The sequence below is a fragment of the Pieris rapae genome, chromosome 8 (genome assembly GCF_905147795.1).
Source record: "Pieris rapae chromosome 8, ilPieRapa1.1, whole genome shotgun sequence".
In the NCBI taxonomy this organism is placed as follows: Eukaryota; Metazoa; Arthropoda; class Insecta; order Lepidoptera; family Pieridae; genus Pieris; species Pieris rapae.
Genome location: NC_059516.1, coordinates 378535 through 391721, shown reverse-complemented (window position 1 = coordinate 391721; position 13187 = coordinate 378535). Strand labels below are relative to the sequence as shown.

Genomic DNA, 13187 nt, shown 5'->3' with positions numbered 1-13187 from the left:
AAATAAAAACACACCCTGATTTGATATTGAACTAGGCGAGGTAACAATTTTTTTTATAGAACAGGGGGCAAACGGGCAGGAGGCTCACCAATTAATTTACCATTCCTTTTCTAGCACTAACATGACCACTAGAGGTAAAGCGCAAAAAAGATGTTTTGAAATCGTTCAGTTGTAGAACATAGAGGACAAATCTTTGTATTTAATTTTTTTTTTTTCTTTATTACTCAACATGTCATATGGAACATGGTGTAGTGGTTGCAGCTCCTTACAAACATTGTGTAAAAAAACTTGGCGATTAAAAAGAGTGGCGGAGAGTTTATTGCCAGTTCTTCTCTTCCGTTCTCTTGAGAACTGGCAGTAAATGTAAAATTAAATTCATTTAATATTTCTTTTTTTTGACGTTCATAAGTGTATGTACATTGTTACCTATATGAATAAATAAATTTTGATTTGATTTGAGTTAATATATATAAGTATGCATGTATACAATGCAACTGTAATTTTTACATTTTACCTTCGCTAAATGGGCATTGAAATAAAATTGTTTTATTACAGCAAAACAACACAATCAATTCTAAAGCCATTGTAACGAAACAACTCTATTTCCTGACCACTGCCCAGTAATAAAATGTGTTTCTAAATTTGACAGCACATAAAATTCACAACGCGTTCAGCATGCTGTGAAACAATTCCCAGGTTGTTCCGAAAAATAAAATTTACCCGCCGCTCTCGTCCGCAACGCCAACTTTCAATAATGTGGGCTTTACCCACTGTTCAGGATACATTTAGTGATCTAACACACTACGAGAAAAGCTTTGTATAAATCAACAATTTTAAGTTGATAAAGTCACATAAATCTAAAGCTATCATTAATGTATTTTATATCTAAAGCTGTCAATATCAATTTTCCATGATATGATGATAACCATAAGTTTTACATGATGATCATATCTATTTAAAATATTTTATAAGTATTACTGCCGGAATTGTCTTTCTTTAAACCTGAAGAATTTTATATTCAACACCTTTGTCTTTATAAAGGAGAAAACACTGAGACAATATAAAAAACCATACAGTACACGGTGTTAAACAGAAAACATGAGATAATTGAGTACATGAATAGATAAAAAAATTTAAACTGAAATTGAACTTGTTAAAGAAACTACAACTTTATATTTATGTAATTTTTATTTATTTATTAAAATTACGTTTCATTACAATATAAAAATTGAACATAATTATATAAAAAGGGACAGTGGTTGGCTGGAAGAGATCGCTCGAAAGCGAGAAAGAAGTGTGAAAAGAAGAAAAAAGAATAAAATTACATAAGAAGGCAAGAAGTAGGTAGGAAAAAATACATATTATATATATAATACATTTTGTTATTAAGAAGAGCATTAATGTTTTATAGAAAAACTAAATTATTACCGCTAAATAAAATCAAAGTCTGCCCGCTTCTTACAATAGTTCATTACACCCTCTTTGGTACGGTGGAAAGTATAAACATCTTTATAAATTTTATTGTACTTATACCTGAAACATTTTCGAATAATTCGTGTTCGTACGGCGAACTCGATGTGAATATCTTGTTGCATACGAGTTACGCAGATTCTTAAAGCAATTAAATACAGCAAGTCGACATGTAAGCTTTATAGTAAAAGCTTTTTAAAAACACTAATTTTAAGAAATTGTGGTCTCTATGTTTTTCGGAAAATTTTCGCGCACAGTGGGTAAATCCGTTTAGATGAATGCTGAGTAGATGTTTATCTAGCACGCGGTGCACGTGACCATCGCCTGTCGAATTTAACCCGATATGCTTTTTTAAAACTTGTTACGATCGGACTGGAGAGCTTTTGCTGAATTCCTTGAGAATTATTTAACAGTATGAAGTGCATATAGAGTTTTAAAAATGGGGAAACATTTGCGACTACGTAAACTTCGTCTCCTAAAGAAAGGCTTATTTATGTTGCTACAAATAAGGCTTTAAACAAAAGATATTTGTTTGTAGCTTCGAGTATATGTCACATAGATAATGTAGTCTATAATTCCTCATTCAAAAAATATTAGATATTTTGTAAAAACCTAATATTTTTTAAACTAAACCAACGCAGATATGAATTGAAAAATCTTTGTGTTTAACATTATTTTTAACATTACAGATAATGTAAAAAGTATGCTAAATGAAAGACGGGTTATTATGGGCTGTCACAAAATTGTAGAAGCGAAATTTTAATATAATTCTGAATAGCTTTGCAAATTAAGGCATAATTGATATATTGTTGAAGTAAATTCGTTTTGCCCTAACGAAAACGTCTCTATAATTGAATTTATTAAATTAAAATTACGCGTTTGAATTTACTTTCGGCTGCTCCATGCTTTTATTTCCCTTTTTTCCATTTATTCGATTGTTCAAACTGACATTTTATTTAGATTACAGTCCGTTTGACGTTAAAGAACGTGGAGTTATTTGATTATGTTTTCAACTTTATTTATATTGCTTCAATTGTGTGTATCTATATCAAATAACATAATTATCTAAGTAGTGATAGATTTTTTAAGTAGCTGTTTAGTATGAATATTCTCTAAAATGCTGACTGAATGTTTAATCTTAAAAGGTTAAAACTAAACACCCAATTATTAACACTATTAAACTTATTGATACAATAAAAATATATATAAATACAAAATAATGGGATAGATAATAAGACTTAGGGTCTGTTTCACAATCTCCGGATAAGTTCCAAATAAGCAATTTATTACTTATTGGTAGGATAAACACTATTGTTGCGTTTCACGACTGTCAGGTAGCGTGAAATTTCTTCGGAACTTTTATCTTCCGAATAATTTATGTGTTGCATAGCTATTTGGTACTTTATCCATACATTGTGAAACAGACCCTTAGTGTAGCGAAGATAAGTGCAAGATTGGTGTTTCGGACACAAGAACATAGTTTCAAAACATTATAGAACACTAATACTGTTTATGAACATTACCTTAGCTATTTACTAAACATAATATGACTTATTAGCCTATATATTTTATAGGCTAGACTGTTATTCATGTACCGTCGCATTCTCTTTTAGAACTTGTAAATACTACTTGTAATTGTGTAAGTTGAATGTAGGAATAAAATACACTATCATCTTCATGGGAAGATGTTGTTGTTTTGAGAGTAAACAGTTCACATACAGAACATATGTAAATGATATGTAGCATGTACTTTGTATGATAAAGTAATTTTTTAATCTGTCTTCGTCGAAATTAGAGAATTATCACTGAATAAATTCAAAACACTCATAAAACGTAAATTAATCAATAGTTTTTTATATTATCCCAGTTATCCCGAACGTTACGCCTACTGAATGCTGTCTCTGACACTATCGTCATATTTGTATGTTCGTAGATTGTGTATATTATGTGTTTAAGTGCATATATAATATATGCACTTCATTATATTTTATTAAATCATTCTCGACGTTATCGTATTGGCATAGTCTGTAAGGATAATGAATGTTTTTTGTAATAAATAAAAAAAATTGACGAATATTTTAAAGATTCGTGATTCTTGGAAGATATGTTTTGTTCCATATCAAATAATTTGTATGACTCAAAACTTGGTAATTAAAAAGAGTGGCGGAGAGTGTTACCCGCTCTACGCGCTTACGAAGTGGTAGTTCTTAATGTGAATTGAGAATCAATTTAACATCTTTCTTCTGACTTGGTTCCTATATGAATAAAGTTATTTTGAGTTTGGCGATTAAAAAGAGTGGCGGAGAGTTTATTGCCAGTTCTTCTCTTTCGTTCTACGCCCTTTGTTTTGAGAACTGGTAAAATATGAATCATTTAATATTTATTTTTCTGACGTTCATAAATGTACATTGCGTTTCTTTGACTTTTTTCATAAATTACTAATTTTGTGACACTGTAGGACACTGGAGGCTGCTTACAGGCATTTCATTGTTCACCTTCTACGAGTATATCACCAAAATAAAGACCTTTTAAATTTAAACTCAGTCAAATAATGGCGACCACATCGACGTATCTGGAGCTTGCATGCCCTGATCCCTGCATTGTCTTCGACGTATAAATTACCTCGACGAGTCACTGTGCTGGTGACAGGGTTACCCGTTGAATTAATTGTTTGCTCTGCAGATTAATGTTGCCACTGAGTTAACTACGTTATATATGTTCTCCTACAATGAACACGTAAGAGAGATGGATGTGTTTAGTTTTCAATGTCAATGTTTGAGAGTAATGTTTACTTGGACTCAGATATAGTTAGGGTTATTAAAATAGCTTTTGAGAATGTTATGAATAGATGCAACAGCCATTTATGAGTGAAAGTAGGGTATACGAATTGGTCGGTGCCAGTTTTTTCTAATGAAAAATTGGTGACGAATTTAAGAGTCATAAATTGAATCTATCTTCATGCTGTTCCGTGCATGAAGCTGAACTGGTAGCTATTCTTAAACAAAAACATCGTACTGCGTTTATCGTGAGGTATTGGGGAGCCTAAAATTGCCTCGCCTGTAATCAAAATAATCGAGACAGACGCAGAATGTGTCTCTCTAAACCCTATGCATAAGACTTGTTTACAATTTAAAAGATGTTCGTCAATTTTTTTTAATAGAACGCCTATCACGATAGTTAAACAGATTTTGTGACTATTATATTATTAATTTAATTTAAAATTTCTTATCGCAACTAGAAACATCTTATGTCATCTCACTGCAAGTTGAAAGCACCAGGAAATGGAAGTATGATAATTATAAAATAAACTCTAGCGAATCATTCAAACTTGTCACACGTAAGTAGCAGTTTCCTGCACATAATACAACAAGTTGAATAAGTCAGCAATATCGTATAGAGTGGAGAGGGTTAACTTTTGAACGCAACGGGACGGAACGAGAAAACGTCGTTAGGGACCTTCTACACAGCACGGAGGGACCAATGTATTCTTTTTGGAAACAAATTCTTTGTACAAAGTCCAATATTAAGATAATCGTTTGGGTTTTAATCTCATGTGTGTGTTACAAACGTTTCTGGAATCACTGTTCTTAATTTGAACTTACTGAAGTATTTTCGAAACAATTCGACTTAGAGTCCTTCAAGAAAAGAACACAAAAATTCTCAAAAGGCCGGCAACGCACTTGCGAGCCCTCTAGCATCGAGAGTGTCCCTGGGCGGCGGTATCACTTTACATCAGGGGAGCCTCCTGCCCGTTTGCCCCTGTTCTATAAAAAAAACACTACAATATTGCTGTCTCCTTATTCGTTCCTGAGGAAATAAATGATGCCAACATATTCTTTTACTGTTTCTGTTGTATTTTATTTAAAGTAAATTGAGCACGTTTGAAGTGTCACATATGTACTATATTCATGATTCTGAACGCTTTGTATTTATGTATGTATGTAATATGTTTATTCATAAAAAAATACACTTTCATTTAAACCATGGCCTGTAAAATTGCTTACGCAGTTTGACTGCAGGTAACCCGCTTTAGGTATTTTTTTTATAGAACAGGCTGCAAACAGGCAGGAGGCTCACCTGATGTTAAGTAGTAGTTAGTGTACCGCCGCCCATGGACATCTTAATGCCAGAGGGCTCGCGAGTGCCTTGCCGGCCTTGTAATAATTGGTACGCTCTTTTCTTGAAGGACTCTAAGCCGAATTGGTTCGGAAATACTTCAGTAAATTACTACATTAGGTTACATAAATACAATTAATTTATGTAACGTATTTAACAAGTTTTTTTATAATAAACTTTTAAAGACTCGCGTCTTGTGTTCTCGGGTAAACTATTAAGTGTGTTGATACGGATAATGATTTCACTAGAACGGTTCAATTGCCTTTTCAAATGCATGGTGTGCATGTGCCTTTGCGTTGTCGAATAACACGTCTACAGATTGTCGACTACAAAACGTCGACTTACAAAGGGTAAACATGTTTGCCTCGTTACGAAGTGAATTCCGTGATATATTGCGCGTCTACTTTAAGATTTGATGAAATTTTTATGTATTAGAGCCCGAGAGAGATGAAAACATATTGTAATACATTTCAATTTTTTTTATAGAAACAAACAACAAAGCAAACGGGCAGGAGGATTTTTACTTCGTATAAAATGTAATTCGTTCTAATTTTTATTTAATAACAATAATATTTAGTTCATTAAAATAATATCATTATTTCATCTTTGTAACATACTTATGAACGTTAATTAGAAAGTTGTTACAGGGCGTAAAAAAGTAAAAAAAGTCAAATCATTTATTTTAATTAGGCCTATTTGAAGAGCACTTTTGAAAGTGAAAAATTACACGTTAAAAATATCAAAGAAAAATGACAAATTGCCCCTTCCAAAAGGAATATGGAGAAGAATGGGCTTAAAACTCTATACTTATTTTTCTAAAATAGTTTTTTCTATATTTTGCACACATTTATTTGATAATTATATGTAAAGACCGACACCATTTTACGCACTCCTCTACTGCTTCACTTAAAAATAAGTTAAAAGTATTAATGTCCTATGCCTTGTATTTTTTTTCTTTTATTATAGCTAGTAGTATGTTGTTATTCTAACGAGCAAACGGGGCAAACGAGCCTACAGGACACCCAGAAAGGGCAGCCAGCCTATGGACACCCTTTTAGTGGGTGAGCTGCCGGCTTTTTAGAGAGGAGTACACTCTAACCTCTAATAGTTGGAGGTCGTATCTCTCAGTTCGCAAAAAATATAATTTTACTGAAGTAAAATAAGAGTATGGTGTTATAATGTGTCTTTAGTTACATTTTTATTAAATCGTTTAGCTATTATGATAGTTAAAAGGCTTGCGTATATATTACATAACTATATCTTATTCCCATCCAGTTTACGGCTAGTTCGTCTGTTTTATCCGGGTTTATCTGTTAGCACCTCGTAGACCCGGTTACAATAGTTGACAAGTGACAGCTTATATCCCGACCGGTTCAACAACAAAGCTTTTTATTAGGTTAATGCCTCCTCAAGAAGAAAAATATTTGGTTAAGCTCGTTAATCTTCGTAATAAAAGTAAATTTTACAAAATTTATGTCCTCTAATTCTTTGGAGATTCTTACTTTGGACGAATAATTATTTGTGCACAAATAAATAAATGTAACATCGATGCACAATACTACGCACCCACTACGCAATATCGCCATCACTATGCTGAAACACCTCTAGAACTACTATTGAAAAAACTGAGAGGAAAAACTGTTTATCTGAGACTGTACGAGGAGTACACAGTGTTTTCATACATACATTTAATTCTATTGTAATCTATTTAAACCAATTAACAGTTATATCCTAGTACAGAAAAAGTTAAATGAATCTATAGAAATGTCAAATCCTTAATGATGTTGAAATATCGTCATGTATGACGATACATTAGGTCACATATGTATTCGTTACAAAATTACGTCCTATCCAAGCCATGTAAAAAGTAAACCACGCCAAACGTTTTCAGACCAGATTTTTTTAAGGACATGGATTATTTCTATGGATTCTTTTCAATCGTATCCCGCTTCATCTAATTGCAAAATTTAGAGAAATCTCGCCATTGTAAAGAAATCGTGTTACAGTATTACCCATTTAATCCTTCAAATAGCTATTTCAAGTCCCCGAGACTTGAAACTTAACGAAGAGATCGGTTTAGAATGATTTTCATGAAAATCTTTTCTTGTGATATCTTTATGAAAACTGTCCCAACATAGCTTTCTTAAATCTGTTTTCAAAGAATACATTAAAAATTACTTTAAGTACAGCTGAAACTTGTAAGCTTTGGACTCGATCTTATTAACATTTATTAATTTCTATTTAAGTTTATTATGTTTTTGAACTCAATCATCTGCAGTCAAATTAATATTATGTGATAATCATTTTTTTATTTTTTTATTGAAAGATAGTTTTTATAAGGACGTCATTACCAATGAAAAGAAATTTGATAGAAAGATTTTTTTTATTTATTTATTTTAACACTTTTTGATAGGAAACTCTGCAGCTCTTCCAGGCTCAAGTGCGGCCTCATGTGGAATACTGCTTCATCTCTGGGCTGGTGCTCCCAAATACCAGCTTCTTCCTTTTGACCAAATTCAGTGAATCAGGCGACCCGCAGGTTCGTTTGCCCCTTTATTATATGCAAAAAGAAACGAAAATATTAAATAATAATATTAACTTTGATAAAAGTAACGGTCAATGTAACTCTTGTGAATTCTATCAGTTTTAAACACGAATATACAAATCTTAACCTCAAAAAATAGAAAGTATTATTTTTGCTAAAGACTTTTTGTTTGGAAAAGAGCGATGAATTGCCGTAAAAAAAGAAAACTATAACATTAAAACAACACATAATATGCTAATAAGCAGCCGACCAAAGTTTCAGCATTATATGACCTTTGTAAAGATTAGCCCCCATTCCTTTTATTAAATCTGACCTACAGTTACTTCCCTAGACATATAACACTTGCGTAAGGAACAAATACGAGCCGTAGAACATTAAGCCAATTTCCTCTCTCGTTTAACCCTGACACTAAAAACAATTGTCGGAAGATCACAGAAGAATTACCAGGTCATTAAATGCCTAATCGAATGTTTTTTTTTAATCCGACAAGAAGCGAGGCAATCGATCACGTTTGACATGATGACGTCATCCATTACCAATTATTGACGGAGCACGGACAGCCGGCTATTTTCCAAGTTTTATGCCTCGCAGACACCATTGTTAGTTGAATTATGATATATTAATGCCATATCGCTATCACAGGAAGGTCGGCCAATGATTTTTGCTAACATAATGGTTGAGGAACAGATTAAGAAATATTTATTTGAATACTGAGATTTTATCTGAAGAATTTTAATGCAGTTCTGTCTCTCAATTCTGAGTAGTTATTAAATAAAGCATCGTTTAATACCTATCTCATATCTAATGCGCTGTTAACAATAAGCAAAAATTACAAGTATATTTGTTTTTTATACATTTATTGTTTTAATATTACCAATTAACATTTTTTACCTACACTTGTAACATATATCGTAGATATAGTATTGTCTATGATATGGTAAACTGCAAAATAAATTCCTTAATATTGCTCTTTCCTAAGCCTCGATATGTAACAACACATACACATAACTTATTGTAAAGAAAATCTCACTCAATTACTAATTGAGCACTGACTTTCATAGCTTCTTCTGTATAATGATATAATCTACGATTAGGGATAATGTATAGTGTAATTACTGTTACTATGGATTCTGAGGTAGTCTAACTATACAGATTCAAATTACAAAACATAATTACACTAGCTAAATTGAATTTCGAATCTGCAGAGGCCTTACGTATTTTGGCGTGAATCATGGCAGACATACAATCGCATATAACAACTCTCAGCCACACTCTAAATACACACGCACACACACATATAGTTGTGTTTCATTAGTTGTTACACTAATACTACTTTTCAATTGTTTTAAACACGCACCATGGTGGAATAATTATTATATAGGTTCCACAGGGAACACAGGGACTCCCTAGTGTGTCGACTAGCTATAATATATGAGAGATGAATTTTTTCACAACTATATTTCTGTCGTGAATGTTTTTATTTGAGAATTTTAAAAAGGTTAAAATTTTACGGATTATTTCAGAGGGTCATTACCTAAAAAGCAGTCGGTTACAAATAGGCACGATTGTTGGTATCAAAACTCTATTTAATATTTTGGCATCGGCCGCAATACCTTTTTAATCCTTATCAACATCCCGAAGGAAACAATTTAGGACTGCCAAAAATACGCATTGTTCAGAGCGGCGGCCATTTTGTCCCGGAAACTAATCAATCATCTAAACATGTCCGGAATTAAAACGTCACACGAAATTGTATCATTTATTATTTCTTTTGAATTTTTAATTAAGAGCTACATATCACCCCCCCGTACAGATTAGCCAAATTCATTTTATAAATATATAGTTTAGTAAGCTATTTTATTTCCGCCACCTTCGCTAGTGATAATTAACACTTCACATCTGATGTGATTTAAATTATATATGTGTGATTAGTACTTATAAGGAATTAAGAACACTCACCTGCTCCAGACTCGCCTAAGCTAGAATCCATTTGATTGCTGCATTATTGTAGAAACCTGAAATTGGAAGACATAAATAAGAAAAAAGTCTCGCTTTATCTTTTTCATCTGGTGCTTTTTGAATAACGCGCGATATAACAAGTTAGCAGTCAGTACTGCGGCAGACGTTGGTCAATGGTAGGCATTTTACTTTCAGGTTGTCTTAGAATAAATATAAACTTTTTGCTAATTATGATACACAATGTCACACTGGCTACGAATATAAAAAAGTTTACATATACAAAAGCAGTGATATTCAAATGTGTACGAAATTTGCCATCGATTAAAGTTACGAATACCTAGTCAAAAATTCTCGGCCGAGTTGTTGGCAGCAGATTTATTACCATACACAATTTACCTATAATACGTAATATGTGTACGTATATATTACGTATATTATTTAATATTTTATTTAATATTTATCTGGAATAGCTGTGAAACCATAAAAAACAAAATAATGTACAAATTTATATACCTGCTCCGTTTACTCATTATAGTTGTAACAAATATTCCAACAAACTACTGGAGATCACGAGATGTTAGTTTACGACGCGCCTAATAAAACTACTGTGAGGCCCATAAAAATTCTTTTCATTGCCACTTTATCGTACGTAAAAATTGTCCTTTACTACATTTGTAGTGTCGCTATCTATTGGAAGAATTTGTGACTTATGTTCGTCCGCATTTGAATAGTAACAACGTTAAAAAGATGGTGACTCCTTCCTGTGGAGCGATTCTGTTAATTTATTGTAACACTAGTCTAGTTTCAATGCAGTGGTTGCCTAGTGGTTCGATCCCCGGCTGGGCATCAATGAACTTTATGCACGTATTTTATAGATAAAGAACTCTGAGGCCCAGAACTCTACTTGAATAACTAATATCCTAGTTAAACCTTCCCATTTTAAGCGTTTACCTCGCAAAATATCGTTACAAAAAAATTTGAATATAAACATTCTTTATTCTTTCATTAAATTTCAAAAATACTTTGCAATAATAAAACTCTTAATGTTATACGAAACGGCAAATAAATCTTAAGTGGTCACTCACCCTACTCAAAGAAATTGTATTCGCGAAACGCAAAATAAAAATGTCATGACAAGACGTTTGTATTTTCTCTTAACACACTCAGATTATAACGTTACAAAGAAAAGTCACAAACATGGCTGGCGTGGAAAAAGGCAAAAAACGTACGCGTACCTAACACGAATTCACATCGCTAAGGCCCTATTAAGCCCACATTGGCTTTCATCGAATTTTTCCGACTCAAAAGTTAATCCCAAGCTTAGTAGTATAGATATTTTAAGAATTTTTGTAGTATTGTATATACTTATCTTTTTAATTTTACTAGTATCTTCAGACAGTAAATATATTTTATATTAAATTAAAACCTTCCTGCATTTAGGTGGTAATATACTTTAGGTTTAACCCGTGATTGGGCTTCCTCTGGTAAACATAAATTGTTTGGGCTTAAAACTACAAAAAAATACAGGTTTGAAGTTAAGAGTCTGCTACTAATGGGTAGAGTTGTAATTAAAAAAAACGTAATAGCAAACTTATAAATAATATAAAATCATGTATAATTTAATTTTTAATTCAATTAACACATAAATTGAAATAACGTTTAATATCGTTGTCTACCGCCCTAAGCGTTGTGAAACATTACAGAAAAGATTTCTCGTATTTGTTTAAATTAAAAGTTGGCTTATTACGCAGTTATACAAAGTAAGCCGCGTGGAAAAACAATGTAAAGATTATAAGCATAATTAGGGTCCCAGAGGGCCTTAATCAATTAGAATACGCCCCTGGCAATCGGGGCGTGTAAATGCAGTCAAATTTCGCAGAAAAATCTCTGTGTCCGAGCGTTTTTACGACGATTTTTAAACTCAATGTCGATGAGTTGAAAATTGCGGAGACTAGTTTTTCTTCTTTCATCTTCCTATTTTTAATTGGTTTGTGCACTTCATTTTATAATTTGCGAGTTCTGGCTTTTATTCAGCAGTCATTACTTTAATGCGACAATATCTATAAATTGTAATTTTTATTTATGTCCTACTCAATATAAACGTTACTTAAGTGAAGTAGTATTGAATATTGTAATACAAATCTCGACATAATTAAGCAGTAATCGTTCAAATGTAATGTATATTTAATTATTTTGATGTAATCAAAAAACTAATTATTTTCGTTAATATAAAGAATATTTCATCAATTTATCGCAAACATAGATGGTTCCTAAGCAAGAATCACACAAGATTTTTGCAATCTTAACCCAAATACTTAATGTACAAACTAAAAATAAAATGCCGTTGTCTTGGCGTTTAATGGTAATGGTGATTTATAACTTCCTTTTGTGTAAATCGATAAACATTTTCAGTCAAAACAGGATATGGTGTCACACAGATGACACTTTGGGTTGGTACAAATTGCTTTTATATAAACGTGTTTAATTTTAATGGAATAAAACCACAATATAATTTATAAAATATATATATATATAATAGTAATAAATTACGAAGATAGAATCTTCACTAAAATTCACAGCTTACATTTGGCTGTATTACGATGAGATAAATAATTTAAACGATCATATATTCCATTCAACATTATTTCCTTAACGTTACTTAATATCTTCTGAATCTTCCTCTTTGGTCTTGAAAAATCTGTTGGTTAACCGGACCAACAGAATCAAATTAAAAATGATTTATTCATAAAGGTTAACATAATATGAATGCTTCTAATTTTACATTTACAGCCAGTTCTCAAATCTAGGGCGTAGAACGGAAGAGAAGAACTGGCAATAAATTCTCCGCCATTCTTTTTAATCGCCATGTTTTTTGTTCTACACAATGGTTGTAAGGGGCTGCAGCCATGACACCAAGCTTGGCTACAATAATACCGATAGGCGATCTAATGCGACTTCTCCTTCAGTCCCTCTCTTTCCGCATATTCTTAAATTTTCCAACATAAATATCTATCTCTTAAAAATGTGAATATTTGAAATATATACATATTTTAATCGTATGGAACCAAAGTATGTAAATCGAATATAATTCATCAAT

General features: G+C 32.2%; 1 protein-coding gene across 9 annotated transcripts in view; it reads right to left on the bottom strand.

Moving 5' to 3' along the window:
* Positions 1 to 13187, bottom strand: part of LOC111001032 (disintegrin and metalloproteinase domain-containing protein 11) — a 338822-nt gene that overhangs the window by 305020 nt on the left and 20615 nt on the right. For all 9 annotated transcript variants that reach the window (XM_045629101.1, XM_045629099.1, XM_045629106.1 and 6 more), the window contains exon 2: positions 10091 to 10146. In XM_045629101.1, coding sequence (XP_045485057.1) covers positions 10091 to 10121 — 31 coding nt within the window. In that variant the 5' untranslated portion in view covers positions 10122 to 10146. The remainder of the gene's footprint in view (positions 1 to 10090; positions 10147 to 13187) is intronic.